General features: G+C 48.3%; 2 protein-coding genes across 3 annotated transcripts in view; one reads left to right on the top strand and one right to left on the bottom strand.

Moving 5' to 3' along the window:
• LOC123351545 (sodium- and chloride-dependent GABA transporter 2) overlaps positions 1-15,732 on the top strand; it is a 503,805-nt gene that overhangs the window by 141,888 nt on the left and 346,185 nt on the right. The gene's annotated exons all lie outside the window — the stretch shown is intronic.
• The window catches only part of LOC123351556 (sodium- and chloride-dependent betaine transporter-like), a 58,325-nt gene that overhangs the window by 39,494 nt on the left and 3,099 nt on the right, over positions 1-15,732 (bottom strand). For both annotated transcript variants that reach the window (XM_044990984.1, XM_044990989.1), the window contains exons 2-7: positions 12,856-13,066; positions 8,830-8,964; positions 7,935-8,075; positions 5,055-5,142; positions 2,664-2,796; positions 843-977 (exon numbers count right to left, since the gene is read on the bottom strand). In XM_044990984.1, coding sequence (XP_044846919.1) covers positions 843-977; positions 2,664-2,796; positions 5,055-5,142; positions 7,935-8,075; positions 8,830-8,964; positions 12,856-13,003 — 780 coding nt within the window. In that variant the 5' untranslated portion in view covers positions 13,004-13,066. The remainder of the gene's footprint in view (positions 1-842; positions 978-2,663; positions 2,797-5,054; positions 5,143-7,934; positions 8,076-8,829; positions 8,965-12,855; positions 13,067-15,732) is intronic.

Genomic DNA, 15,732 nt, shown 5'->3' with positions numbered 1-15,732 from the left:
ACAGTTTGAGGTTGTGGGAAAAGAACATTAGCTGATTATTGTAGCAGAAGCATTCAGCAATCAGCAGTGAAATAATTAACGTTTAAATACTCTCCGTTAGGTCTCAGAATTAACACCCCATTGGGATGCATAGAACAATAGTTTGGAGATCTGCAAAGTCAGGGAACTAACATTGAATGCAAGTTACAGAGTTTCAAGCTCCGCCCCCCCATATGGATGAGGGCTAGAAACAATGTTTTTTTAAATTAAAGCTGAGATTCTGGAGCACAATTCCGCAAGAAGGTGCTGATTTCACAGCAAATGCCAGAAATGCCGAATCTCAGAATAAAGGGGCTCCTGTTTATAAAAACTGACCATGTGTAGCTCCAATAGTTACCTACACACCTACTGCAGTTTGTCTTATACTAGGAAGCTCGTCTCCCTGAGGAAGCTCCAGCCTCTTCCAAGAAAAGCTCAAGCTGGGCCAGAGAGCATGGAGAGTTTTTTTCTCCTTTTGTTCATCATCATTTCACTTAAGGCTCAACAAAACCATCTGTCATACACTGAATATTTAATAGATGCTTCTGCATTTGCCAAGCCCCTAAATGGCAATGACCTAACACATCCATATGTTTAAAATACACTGACAAAAAGGCTATGTTTGTGCTGGGCTGAGATTTCCCCATCAACCCTTTTAAAGAGGCCTCAGTATGTTGTCGGTCTCTTAGGGGAGGGAAGTCCAACCTGATCTAGATAACAGTCAGTTAAGGCCTGATCCTGCAAGGTGCTGAACCCCTGCTTTTCCTGTCACCACTTTGTTGGAGTCTCTCCACTCCTCACAGTATCAGGCTGTATTCACTCACCTGTGGGTCTGCAAGCCTGGAAATGTCAGGCTTCAGGTAGAACATGATCCCCTCAGCAGCACCAGGCAGGGTGACCCCTCGAATCAGCAAGACAAAAAGCATCAAGTATGGAAATGTTGCAGTGAAGTAAACAACCTGGAAGCAGAGAGAAGGATCAAAAGGGAATGTTGTCACCCTATAGATTATACATCCAAAGCAAATCCTCCAACTCTATTAACAACAACCCAACACCTGAGTCTTTAAATCCCCAAAGCCTCTGCTTTCACTGAATTCTAATTAAAGGTCTTGGAAATCTTGGCCATGAATAGAAATATTTTCATGGCCAAGATTTCCAAAAGTGAGCAGTGAATTTGAGAGGGACAAGGCAGCAATTTGAGACACCCGACAGAGGCCTGATTTTCAGAGTGATTGCTCATCACACTGAAAAATGCAGCCTTTTAAAGGCATCTCAACTTGAATCTGAGAGCTCCCAAAATCTTGATGTATTTTTGAAACCCTTGACTACAGTTTTTGTAAAGCCCTCCTGTCCTCTCTTGTGTGGGAAATGAAACGCATCATGATTGGTCAAATAAGTTAGATGGTGCTGTTTCTGTTCCCCGATTGGAGGAGCACACAAGCACTTCTGGCACTGAAAGTTGTCTCTGAAATTCACTTTGTGAACATTTATGCTAGTAAACCAGATTTATTCAAAGTATGAGGAAAGTGAACTCAAAAGGAACACAAATGTGGCGAAAGTGAACTGGTTTTAAAAAACTACTCATTCAGACTTTTCATATGAATTAGTCTCCCAGATCTGGTATGTGGTACCGGGCCTTTAAGTATTGACTATTAAAAATTATCTTTCAGTCAAGAGTTGACTTCCTGTTGACTACAAAGTGATGGGAGCTTCATGGATGGAGAGAGAGCAAATCGTGGGAAACATCTTTTATGGAAGAAGGGGATTGAAGAAACTGGCCACTCACCCCTCAGCAATTGTCACAGGTCCTCTAGAAATGTGCAAGACTAACCCTGAGTTGTATAACCCACCCTCGCCGCTGCTCAGGGGGATTATACTCCAGCCCTGCACCACTGAAGCCTGAGTGGCTTCTTTAAGCCTCCTATGTGAAATACGTTATGCTCATCCAATCCAGGAATAGAAACAGTAACATGTGACGTACGCAATCACAACCAGCCAGCCCAGCTCACACTTTCAGTATTGAGTGTGGAATGCTCACAGCAGCACCCTGTTTGTGAGCAATCCATTGAGTTAAAGGAAAAAAAAAAGACAAAAATCCCAAACTGAGCAATTACAGTAATAAGGAAGTGGGAGGTAACCTCGATGAATCCCTTAAAGAGATTATTTCTAGTGGGATATTCACTCAGCTCTGGTGTTTAATTATTATTGGTGACTGGAGATTTGACACTAAAACAGGCCAATGTTGCAAAAGCCACCAGACCACTTGGGGACTGTGCATCAGCAACTGGATGATTGTCTGTTGCTAATGGTGAAGCAGCGTCTTTCACAAGGCTTCCCTATTACAGTGGACCATGCTGGTCTAGGACTTCACCATTTCTTCTAAGATCCTTCCCTTGTCTCCCCTCTGATTGATTTTCTTTGCTCTTCTCATAATGGACTAAATTCAGACCCAGCGTAAGCAGCTGTGACTTCAATGCAGTTGCACCCACCCATGCCAATCCGAGTATTGCCCTATGTCTTGTGTGTTCCCTGCCTCCTTTCTTCTTCTCCTCTCTCTGTATCATGGAGAAGACTAAGAAGGTGGAAGAGAGATAATGGCAGCTTGGAGGAGGTTTAGGGGCTAAGGGGATAGAGTTTGCTCTTACTTTGCCTGTGGACTTGACTCCTTTCCAGATGCAGAAGTAGCAGATGACCCAGGCGAGCAGGAGGCAGAGAGCCAGCTCCCAGCGCACAGTGCCCAGATTGTGAATACCATCTGTGAGTCCCAGGACTCGCTTCCTGACAGTGCAGGAGGTGAGAGAGGTTAACGTCCCAGACTTGCAGCCCCTCCCCCAGAGTTTTCATACACATCCCATAGCACAGCTGCCCAATCTCCTCCATCACTCCTGCTTCCAGTCACCCTAGCCCTGGCAGCAATACTGTGTTCTTGGTCACCATAATGCCTTAGGTGTCTCTGGGATCCCCTCACAGCCTGGCCCCTGCAGTTCCACCTCATCCTTTAATCAGCCTGGGCTCTCCAACTCTCCCAAAGCCCTCAATAGCCCCACTGCAGCCCCCAACCATTCAAAGCACAGTCACTCCCGATCTCACATCACTGCCATCCCTTTGGCTGCCTCACAGGCCACACTCCATCAACTGCCTCCCCTGCAGCCCCCCCCACCCCCCCAGTAGCATCAAAGGCTTCTAATCACCTGCTGGCTACTTTGTTTCCTCCAATCACCCCATGTTCTATGGCTCTCTCCAGGAATTCTTATGGTTGTGGCCCTCATTCATCCCTACAGGTTCCCCTCAGCACCCAGGCTCCCTAAGGCTAGGTATGCACGATGAGCGGGGGATGGGGGGTGATTCCCACTTCACCTAGCCATACTCGCCCTCACCTGAGTTAGCACACTGACAATAGCAGTGTAGCTGTGGTAGCATGGGCAGGGGTGGCTTGTGCTAGCAGCCCCTGCTACATGCCCATGGAGTTCAGGTGGGTTTGTACTCAGGGCATCCAGCACGGTGCTGTCTCTGCCCATGCTACCATGGCTACACTGCTACTTCTACTCTTAAGCACGTTAGCTCAGATGTGAGCTGGCATCAGTATATCTACAAGAGCTGGGACCACACAGCCCCGTTCATAGTGTAGACAGTGTAACAGGGACCATGTGAGCCTGCAGCCTCTCACTACCCTAATATCTATGATAACTATGTCCTCCTGGCCAAACCTCCCCCCAGAACTCTAGGGTCTCCCTTGTAGCTAGCAATGTTGTACTGAAATCACAATGGTTTTTGTAGCTATTGGTGGATGGGCCCAGGGCACGGCAGCCTGACACAGTTCTTCCTCTGACTCATCCTGTGGCATTCTACAAGTCACTTCACCAATGGGGAAGCTGAGACACAGCAAAGAAAACCCCGCAGCTGGCCCGCGCCACCTGAGTCAGGCTCGTGGGGGGTGGGCTGTGAGGCTGTTTCACTGCAATGTAGATTCCTGAGCTCGAGCTGGAGCCCAGAATCAGGGACCCTCCCACCCGGAAGGGTTCTAGAACCCAGGTTCCAGCCCAAGCCTGGACGTCTACACAGCAATGAAACAGCCCCGCAAGCCCGAGTCTCCTGGCACAGGCCAGTCGTGAGTCTCTAGTTGCTGTGTAGACATACCCAGACAGGCTAAGTGGGATAATGGATACTGATCACCTTTGCAAAGCACTTTGAAAGCGATGGATGAAAATGTGCTATTGTGATTGAGCCCGATTCCTACTTGCTTCCTGTCACTTCCCTAGATTGGGTGGGGGCATGGTTGTGAGTGTGAGTCCTTAGAATTACAACTCCCATATTGTTCACGCCCCCTGAGGGCCGGTGCTGGATGATTCCCTACAGTGTATTCTGCAGCATTTCTCCTGTCAGCACTCCTCTTGGGTGCTACGTCTGTTTGCCCTCTGGGTGTTTTCATGGGGTGCGTAGGTGCCCAGCAGTAAAGAATCACAGAAAAAGTTGCTTTCCTCTAACACTGAACAAGGAACTCAATTAGAATAAGGGGAAAAGCTACTGTGTCTCTTCCTGCTTCACCGCAGAGCATCTTTGCAGAATCTCTTCCAGCCCCCTCCCACCTGGCCTCCTGCTCTAGATAGATCATCACACTTGGTGTGCATACATGCGTGCCCGCTAGGTGTCTGTCAGGGTGGCCCTGCCAACATGTATTCAGGCCCTGTGTATCCACAATCTGCAGGTGCTGAGTGCATCTGCCATGTCAGAAAGAATGTGTCCGTGTGCGTACATGCATGTGTTCTCGGTAAGGGTCAACGTCCGACCTCTGGGGCTGTGTGGTGCATGGGGTGAGACAGCGTGTGTCTTGGGAGTGCCCACGTGCCCCATGGATTTCTGTCAGTGTGCCCAGTCACTATGCAAGTTTGCATGTGCAGGGAATGTGCTCATGTGCCCCATGATGTGCAATGTGCCATAGGTCTGGGCTCTGAGATGTGGCCTTACAGAGACTCCATATGGAGTATTCACACTGCTGTGACCACTTGAGGAAAGAAGTCTGAAACCGGGGTACGTACTCCCAGAACTCAGTAACAGGGGAGGTGGCATTAGCAGGCGCTGTCCAGTTCTCCATGTTAGAGTGATTCAGAAAGTCCACGCAGCGATCTACAGAGGAGGAAGCAAGTCGGTGAGCCTGGAGAATTCTTGTGCTTCTCAGCCTTTGTGCTCCTTCCCGCCTCCTCCCTGTTCACTCCAGCTGCAAACAAACACTTCACACTGCCCTGTAAAACATCACTTTCCCCCCACCCCTGCCAGAATCCTAGTCCAGGAACAGCCAGAGGGATGGGGGAAGTGGAGGCTCCTTACTGAATAGAACCCAGGTGGCTGTGGAATGCAGGGTACTGTGGGGCAGTGATTATGGTTACCCAGGCTGGGAAGTTACTTAATGTTAAGAGATAGCTCAGAGAGGAATTTCCCTGGCTTCCCCACAAATAAAGCTCTGCTTGTGGAGCTGCGAGACTCGGATCCTCCTTTGGGGAAGGCAGTGACCCTTGTCAGGGGTATGGCAAGGGAAGGACTGAGAATCGACTGAACATGGAAAGGGAACTTCTATAGATCCACAGATTCCACAGCCAGAAGGGACCACTCCGACCATCCAGTCTGGCCTCTTGGATGACACAGGCCATAGACCTTCCCCAAAATAATCCCCAGAGCAAATCTTTCAGAAAAACATCCAACCTTGATTTGAGACTAAGAGTTTTGCCAGGAAAGCTTATTTTACTCAGGGAACAAGGGGTGGAATAAGCGATACTGGACAAAGCACAATTTTGCCAGTATAAGCTGCAACCACATGAGACGTGCTTTGCCTGTACAGTACACTGGTGCAGCTATACCGACCGTGCACTCCTAGCAGAGACCTGGCCTGAATAAGCCAAAGACTGACTGAACGAACAGTTCTCTGCTGTGACGGAGGCTGGCCCAGATGCTTGAGGGTCTGAGGTGCAATGAGTGGTTTGTGCTGTACCCCGTTACACTAGATAAGGGCAGTGCCAGCTCCAGTGAAAAGCTCCTTCCATGGCTTAGAGTGGGGTGAGGACTCCAGACTAAAGCTGGTCTGAAAATGGGCTTTTTTTGCTGCTGAAAATTTTGAATTTCCCATGAAAAAAATCAAAAACCAAAACATTTATTCAGAAATGCTGCCATAGGAGCAGGGGCGGCTCTAGGTACTTTGCCACCCCAAGCATGGCAGGCAGGCTGCCTTTGGCAGCTTGCCTGCGGGAGGTCCCCGGTCCCGCGGCAGCGCCGCCGAAGCCGTGGGACCAGCAGACCCTCCGCAGGCAAGCCGCGGAAGGCAGCCTGCCTGCCGCCCTTGCGGCGACCAGCAGAGTGCCCCCTGTGGCTTGCTGCCCCAGGCACACGCTTGGCAAGGTGGTGCCTGGAGCTGCATAGAACTTGTAGTTTGGCTGCTGCATGCTCCCGCTATGAGCTGAGTTCCCCGGTCAGACTACCTGACCCATGATGCACCATGGTCTGTCCTCATGGTGGCAGGAGGCTGTTGCATCCTGGCCATGGTGCATCATGGGAGAAGTAGTCTAGCTGGGGAGCCCAGCCCATAGAGAAGAATGGGCACAGGAGCAGGGCTGGATTTCCCATTAGGCTCAGTAGGCACGTGACTAGGGATGCCTAAAAATTAAATTTTTATCACTCCCAGGTCCTAGCACAGGTGGGGCCAGAGTCGGCTGAGCGAGAGATGGCCCCATGCAGCCCTGCTGGATCGCTCCTCACTCAGCCCAGCAGACACAGTGCACTCACCAGCCCCACTGGGAAGTGAGTCAGGGGGCAGAGCAGGTCTCTGGGGGGTTGTGGAGAGGCTCTGGGTAGTGGGGGGATTGTGGAGGGGCGCTGGGCAGTGGGGGTGGGTGAGGGAGGTATGTGTGTTTGGGGCAGTGCAGGGTCTGTGATGGAGGGGGTTGAGTGGCAGGATGCCTAAAAGTTAAAAGTGGCAGTACCCCCACTGTCCACAATGGTTAGGCGCTCTGAGCCACTGTGGGGGTACCCCACAGTTCCCATCTGCTGCCAAGCAGTGGGGACCCCTGGAGCTCCTGGCCAGAAGTGGATAAGGGGTTTGTGGGGCTGTGGGCCAGAGCAAGTGGGGGATACACCCCACACCTTACACCTGCAGTCCCTCCCACCCACACCCCTGCACTCCTGCTGTGGTCAGAGTACAGGGGGCTTCTCTCACTCCCCATCAAGAGTGCCAGGTGGGTGGGGGCAGTGGGGCAAGCCCCTGCGCCCTGACCCTGCTCCCAGGCAGGAATGCCGGGGCAGGCAGTGGAACAGGTCAGGGCACCAGAGTGCCCATTTTTCCAGGGGCCCCCTGTTGACCAGTGGCTAATCTGCCACAGCTTCCAGCTGCTGCGGGTGGCTGGGAATCACCCCACAGCTCCCGGATTCTTCCTGGCAACGGGGGCCCCGGATCTCCGAGCTACCACAAATGGTGGGGGACTCTGCTGCTCCTGGCTGCCATGGGGGGGGGCGCGCTGCTCCCAGCCTCCGTAGGCAGTGGGGGACTCCAGAGTGCCGAGTCATGGGTGGCAGGAGACTCTGGAGCTCTGAGCCCCTGTGGGCGGGGGTGGGGAGCTTGGAGCTAGGGGGCCCCGCAGCTGCCTAGACACCAGGGAAGGTGTGCAGACCCTGCCTAGGGACATGCAAAGTGTAAATCCAGCACTGCACATGAGGAAACCAAACACCCATTTGGCCCACAACTGCATACTGAAATCAAAATATTTTAGTTTTCAGCTGAATATTTCAATGAAAATTCAAAATTTTCCACATAAAGCAAACAATGCGAAAAAATGGGTTTAATCAAATACCCAATTTTCTCTCAAAAAGCAGTTTTGATCAAAAGTTTTCAAACCCAGATCCTCTTTCCAGAAGCAGACTAGCTGAAGCTGTACCTGAGTTCCAAGGATTATTACAGGTGGCCCAGGGAAGCACAGCAGTAAAGGAGCTGAACAGGTAGAAGATAGCCCAGGACAGGATGACGATGTAGTAGATATTCAGATAGGATTCGATGACTTGTGAGGCGTATCCAATTCCTAAGAGGGAAAGGGGTTAGGAAATGGCCCCAGGCTAGCCCCAAATAGATCAGACTTTAGCTTCAAATAGTGCTGTAGGCCATCCCACTGGAGCTGCGGGCAGGGCAGATTAATGAGCAATTTGGTTCACCAAAGAATCCTGTAAGACTCAGGTTGAGGGTGGGCGATCCAAATGTGGTTCATCATAGTGGAGAAATCAGAAATAAGAAAGGTTTTCACTGCTAATTACATCCCAAGCCCAAACAATGGGGCCAGAGCAAAAGCATAGGGTCAGGAGGGTGGTGGAATCTCCATCCTTATTGTTTTTTTAAGGCCCAGCTTGACAAAGCCCTGGCTGGGACGATTCAGTCGGGGATTGGTCCTGCTTTGAGCAGGGGGTTGGACTAGATGACCTCCTGATGTCCCTTCCAACCCTAATCTTCTATGATTCTAGGAGGTAGCTTCTAATCCTGGCTCTGCCAATATCAGCAAATGCCACTCTGAGCAATTCATTTAATCTTTTTGTGCCTCAGTTTCCCCCACTGTAAAATGGAGATCATAAAACTTCAGGATAGTTGTGAGATTAATTCTCTGCGGTTTTAAAGAAGAACTGTCCAGAAAACAAGAATTCAATTTCACAAAAAAAGTCCAGGTTTTATCATTTGTTTTTGTTCTGCTTCAGAACAAGAAATAGACATTTTGAAATTTTTCACACCAAACCCCATGAGACCCAGAAATTCCATCGTGGACCCGAGAAACCCATTCATTGACTCACCTTCAAAGAGAGGGCAGATCTTCCGCCAGGCGGTGACCCCTCCCTGGCTGGTGTACTGTCCTAGCGCTGTCTCCAGGAAGAACACTGGGATCCCACAGGTGAAGAGGAAGATGAAATAGGGGATAAAGAAGGCACCTGCAGAGAGAGAGAGAGAGAGAGAGAGAGAGAGAGGCAAATGGAGGAATCTTTACTACTCGACATCATCATAATCACCCATTACCAGGTATACTAAGAAGCGAGATGCACCATCAAGGCTCAGGTAAATACCCTTGAATATAAATGCCTATCTGAACTAAATGGACCTGGTGGGCCTGCAAAACTGTGCAGATCTTGCAAGAGAAAAGCCTCTCGGCTTTCTTCTTCTTATCCTGGAAATACCCCATCACCCCTGTCCTCATGCTATTTCAGCACTGCCGCGTCTGGTCCTGGCCAGAACCTGGAAGAGAATGGCAAGAAGACCAAAAAAGCCACAGAAAATAAATGTTGACTATATTTTTCAGCCTTTAAAACCAGTTTGAGCAAAGGTTTGGGAAGATAAGAGGAAATCTTATTGTATCCAAACTGGGTCCTCCTTACCCAGCAGTCACAGGACAGCTCTCTCCAGCTGATTCTAAACTGCTGCCAGGATCTCATTTAGTCTCCAGCCTTTCCTTTGCCCATCTCCTAATTTGCCTTTCCAAAGAGCAGCTGGACTCCACACTTCAGAACCCACCCACCCCAGTCTAATGGCAGACATACGGCAGGCAAATGCCATTCTCCCCCTGGTTAAAACAGCCCTCAGGGCCTCATCAGACACAAGGAACAAATGATAAGTGAATATATTCCCATCCTTTGCCCCAGTCCTCTGATAAAAATCACAGATGTTTGGAATAAAGATTTGGGCTCCTTCTCTCAAAAGCAAATCTGGTTCTTCTTAGATCTGTTTCTCCCTTGCCAGAATCAATCATGCAGACCCACTTTCCTTCCCATGAAGGATAAGGAACAATTGGGTCTAAATAAAGAACATTTCTCCTTGTTCTTATGCCAGTAATGTTAAAATAAAGAGCAACATCAAAATGTTCCCTAAACACGGATGTATTATAGTTGCAGGGGACGTAGGGCCAGCAGACCCTTCATATCTAGACAGGATCAGTCCAAGTTCATGAAGTAGGAAACATAGATCCTGTACGTATTCAGCTAAAGGCAGCTGCTCCTTTCACAGCCACATAAAAGACCTTCAGTCAGAGTTCTTTGGAGACAACAGTATTATCCAGTACTTGATTAGATGAATCCTTCAGGAGATCCCATACCCTGTTTTCATTTTCTGATCATCCTAGTTGCTGATCAATTTAATGAATAATCATTTCTAAGAGTGCCACCTTACATTTATAAAGTTTCTTTCCATTCTGAAGTTCCCAAAGTGCTAGCCAGGGTATCAGGGTTAACATCTATTTTTGCAAAAAAATGACATGGAATACCCACTTTCATGACTGTACAAGTGGTCAGCCGATCCCCCAACACAGTTCTGAGCCATTGTTTCTGAGTGGGAAGGGTGCTTTGTATTAAAACATGAAAACCACTTTCTGCAGCATCCTGAATTTTCTGTGGTAGTCTCCCAGCCAAGTTTTGCCCAGACCTAACTGTGGTCAGTTTGAGAGATCCAACAAGATCACAGCCTGATATGTTACAGCTACATTAGAAATAATCTTGCATTAAAAATTACTAAATTTGCCTCAACTGACTGTATGAAAGTAGCCTTTTCAGTTACACTGGTCAGGATAGAGACTGCAAGGATTATCAGTCCTGATACTCCTGCTTCACCTGGCAGAAGAGACCCAAATGCAAGGTCACTAACTTGGCCTATATACCACTTCCCATTCAGTAAAGGACTGTAAACATTATCTCAGGACCTGCCCGTGGAATGAGAGAACAAGGTGTGGTCTTAATACCTTACAGGACTATATTATTTTAGTTTTCCTTAATAAACCAAAGTCCAACCATTTTTATAAACAAACTCGTGATGTTCAGTTCTCTCCCTCACTCTGTTTCATTTTACGGTCACTAGAAAATCTCATTTTTAACCATGTAAAAGATCTTACTGCAGTTTTACTGGAATAAGGAATTAAGCAAGTCACACAAGAAGCAGCAGTAAAGGGGGATGGACTCTCTCTGTGGGAATAGGTTTCAGAGTGGTAGCTGTGTTAGTCTGCATCAGCAAAAAGAACGAGGAGTACTTGTAGCACCTTAGAGACTAACAAATTTATTTGAGCATAAGCTCATCCAATGAAGTGGGTTTTAGCCCACGAAAGCTTATGCTCAAATAAATTTGTCTCCAAGGTGCCACAAGTACTCCTCGTTCTTTTTTCTGTGGGAATGTTTCCCCTGGCCAGGGGTTAGCTACTTATAGATCTATTACTGAGGAAAGGACACCTCTACCTCTTCCCTTCTCATCCTCCCAGGCACACCCTCCTGAAGCTCCTCAAATTCATCTTTACTCCCAGGACTAGTGCCTTGCCCTTTAGCTTTGAAAATCCAGTGACCTTACTCAGCTTTAGAATTCATTGGGGACAACACACCTCTGTTTGGATAAGTGTTTTTCCTGATCCCCGATTACCAGAAATACCGAAATACTGGGACAAAGGCTACAATCATGGGCCAGTCAGGCCTGAAGGGTGAGTTTAGTGTGGACGGGAGCATCACCTGGGCCACAGAACATACAGGATGAGGGGGCAGTTGTCCAGGTGCCCTTGAGGAGGAGCCCAAGCCCTGAAGGAGAGCATAGAATATCAGGGACGGAAGGGACCTCAGGAGGTTATCTAGTCCAACCCCCTGCTCAAAGCAGGACCAACCCCAACTAAATCATCCCAGCCAGGGCTTTGTCAAGTCTGACCTTAAAAACCTCTAAGGAAGGAGATCCCACCACCTCCCTAGGTAACCCATTCCAGTGCTTCACCACCCTCCTAGTGAAAAAGTTTTTCCTACTATCCAACCTAAACCTCCCCCACTGCAACTTGAGACCATTACTCCTTGTTCTGTCATCTGCTACCACTGAGAACAGTCTAGATCCATCCTCTTTGGAACCCCCTTTCAGGTAGTTGAAAGCAGCTATCAAATCCCCCCTCATTCTTCTCTTCTGCAGACTAAATAATCCCAGTTCCCTCAGCCTCTCCTCATAAGTCATGTGCTCCAGCCCCCTAATCATTTTTGTTGCCCTGTGCTAGACTCTTTCCAATTTTTCCACATCCTTCTTGTAGTGTGGGGCCCAAAACTGGACACGTTACTCCAGATGAGGCCTCACCAACGTCGAATAGAGGGGAATGATCCTCGATCTGCGGGCAATGCCCCTACTTATACAGCCCAAAATGCAGTTAGCCTTCTTGGCAACAAGGGTACACTGTTGATTCATATCCGGCTTCTCGTCCACTGTAACCCCTAGGTCCTTTTCTGCAGAACTGCTGCCTAGCCATTCGGTCCCTAGTCTGTAGCAGTGCATGGGATTCTTCTGTCTTAAGTGCAAGACTCCGCACGTGTCCTTGTTAATAACAGGAACAAAGTGTTTTCCCCTGCCAGAAGATCAGCTGTGATCAGAGAGAGCTTGGGAATAGCTGGGAGGAGGGGGAATGCATGGGGGCTGGGGAGGAAGGGTCCCAGGGACTGTTGGGTGGGGGAACTGACAGGGTGGGTTCCCTGGTGGAGGGAGCCCCCAAAGGTTCTGATAATTCAGCTGTGTTTTAGATAAGCATCTCACCTGTTGGCTGCCTCTACAAATGGCAAAGCTAGAGGTTCATCCATTATTAAAACGGGGAGCCTACTGAAAGCTGGATTGCTCCTCTCCATCTGGCAGAGCTACTCTGAGCATCCACCTGTGGAGTGTGATTTGTCTCCCACAGCCCAGCTTACTTCACTGTGTGATTGCTTCACTGGAGGTATGAGGGGTGGGTGTGCTCTCTGTGTATGGGCGTGTATATATGAACAGATGAAAGTGCTTGCTCTGGTGCTCATATTCCTGGGCCAACATCTCACACAGCCTGGGCTTTATGGACTTACCACCTCCATTTTTGTAACAGAGATAAGGGAATCTCCAGACATTGCCCAGGCCGATGATCTCCCCAGCCACAGAGAGCATAAACTCCATTTTATTACTCCACTGGCCTCTTGGCTCCATTTCCGGCTTCTCCTTTTTGAGCAGCACCATGCCGCCATTGGGATCAACCTCTACAGGTGCTTTACTCTCCGTGGCCCAACGCAGCAGGGAAAACTGGGAGGGAAAACAGAGCACAGACTGTAAAAAGCTGTTACAGGACACACAGGAGTGGTATATCCAGTGATGAGCTGCCAAAATCTTAGGAACCGGTTCCCTACTGGGTCTTCGGCGGCACGGCTCCGGCGGCTGAAGGACCCACCACCGAAGACCCGGTAGGGAATCGCCCAGTGAGTACACCCCCCACCCATGTCCTGCCCCCCCTCAGAAACCACAACCCATAACCCCCCTGCCCTGCTCCTTGTCCCCTGACCACTCCTTCCCAAGACCCCCAACCCTAACTCCCCCCCAGGACCCCACCCCCTGCCAAACTTGCCCCGCTCCCTGTCCCCTGACTGCCCCGACTCCATCCACCACCATCCCAACAGACCCCAGGAACTCCCACGCGGCGCCTACCCAACCCCCCCTTCCCCATCCCCTGTCTGCCCCCCCAGAACCTCTGCCCGATCCAACCCCTCCTCCCCCACCCCAGTCCCAGCCCTGGCCTCTTACCCCTGCCAGGGTCGGGACCGGCGCCGGAGCCGCAGCCGTGGGGCCCGACTCCCCGGGCTGGGTCCGAGCCGCGCAGGCGGGACCAGCCCAAGCCGGGGGTGCTTGGCTGGGACCTGGCTGGGGCGCCCGGCCAGGGCCAGGAGGAGCCGTCCCACCCCCTCCCCCACATGCCCGGCTTACCTGCCTGCTCCTTTTTTCAGGCTTCCCGCGAACATTTGATTCGCGGGAAGCAGGGGAAGGGGAGGAGAAGGAGGGTGGAGCGTTCAGGGGAGAGGGGGAGGTGAGCTGGGGCCAGGGCCGGGCAGACAGCTGCCCGAGCCTTTGTTAAATTTAAAAGCTTTTTAGAATCGGTTGTCCTGGAACAACCGGTTCTAAAAAGGCTTCTAAATTTAACAACCGGTTCGCGTGAACTGGCTGGAGCTCACCACTGAGTATATCCCTCAATAGTATTCATCACCATGCGTTTTTGACAGGTTTCCATGCCCCATTTGGGGCTTTTGTCCTACCTTCCCACCCCATTTCCGTTGGCGCCAAAGTTTGGCGGTCGGCCATTTTGAAATTTGTGTGTGTGTGTGTGTGAGAATAGGGGAAGTGTTGTGTGTGTTTGTGCTTGGATACATTGAGAGAAAGGTTGAAAGACTAGAGAGAGTTTAAAGATGAAAAGAAAGTTTGGGTAAGGTTTAGAGAAAAAAGGAAATTTGAAAGAAGAGGTAAGTTATTCAAGAAAAGAGATGATGGTGAAGGCCTAGTTTGGTATGCTGGTAAAGAATAGAAAATTTTGAGATAAATATAAAAGGTGTATTAACTATCAGGGTGGGTTAAGAAAAAAGTTAAACAACATTGAAAACTAGGTTTAAAAAGAAAATGTACTAAGGGAAAGCCTGTTTAGTAAGCACCTGGTAAAAAAAGTGACTAAAAAAGCATTCAGTACCAGCTTAGGTATATAAAAAAAAGGTCAGAGAAAAAGAACAGGGCAAGAAAGCCCCCTTTGCAAAGGGCAAAGATTGGGAGCATGTGGTTGAATCGGAGAGAGACAGAATCTTTACTTTTCCTGTCTTCCTGTAGAATGAGGCAACTACTCGGTTCAGAAACTTTCAGACTTGTTATCAGCGCCATTGGATTGGACCAATCAGAGTTTGTTCTATAGCAGCGTCATACAATTCATTTTCCTGAACCAATCCTATAGTCTCAAGATTTTAAACAAGAGCCAATTCCCTTCTCTCTCCCTCCCCTCCTTTCTCCCCCCCTCCCTTGTAAGTGTCTTATTCTTATCTAAAGAAACAGACCCTCAGCATTTTTTTCCACCATGTAGCCCTTTTACATCGGGTTTTTTAATAAAAGTTAAAACCATAAGCTTTTAGTAACAAACAATTTTAAAAAGTTTTCCCGTAGATTTTAAACTAACGGGGTTATTTTTTTTTTTTTTAGTAAAAACAATGTGAAGCTGCAGCAAAGCTCCTGTTAGCAAAACAGCATCTGTGAGTCAGCGGATCATAGAGAAGGAGTTTGCTTCTTCACCTGCTTTTTAACAAACACAAGTAAACGTTACATTAAGTTTTGCAAAGGTATAATTACTTGAAAAGACAAACCTATCTGAAGACACCTCCCTTTTGCATGTGTTTCAATAAAAAATCATGCAGAAGCTCCCCAGGTTTAAAGCCACAGGTTTTTAGTGACAGTTTATATTTTCCTTATTTTGTAAAACATTGGATCAGAGAGAAGAAGTTTGTTGTCCATCCCCCCCACCTTTTTTTTTTTTTAAAACAAATAGAGGTGAAAGGTTTAGAAAGGAATAAACACTTGAAAAGACAAGCCTATCTGAAGACACATTTCTTTGGTATAGGTGTTTTAATAACATGTGAGTTTGCAGAAATAGTCCAGAGTTAAAAACAGAAAGCCTGTTTATAAAAGTAATGTACAGTCATAACATTTTCCCCTATGTTTTAGACTAATGTTGTTATTTTTTAGTAAATCCAATATGAAACAGGCTTTTTCAGCAAAGCCATTGTTAGCAAAAACAGCCTCTGTGATTAGAGAGAAGAAGGCCAGAACATTAAAAGCAGGCCTAGGGCTTTCTTGTTAACAAAATTATACTAAAAACTTGTACTAAAAAGAATAGTAACTATATAAAATAAAAACTTTTTACAATAAAAGTTTTAAAAAGCTAAAGT

Source organism: Mauremys mutica, chromosome 1 (genome assembly GCF_020497125.1).
Source record: "Mauremys mutica isolate MM-2020 ecotype Southern chromosome 1, ASM2049712v1, whole genome shotgun sequence".
In the NCBI taxonomy this organism is placed as follows: domain Eukaryota; kingdom Metazoa; phylum Chordata; order Testudines; family Geoemydidae; genus Mauremys; species Mauremys mutica.
This window is presented reverse-complemented; position numbering and strand designations above follow the sequence as displayed.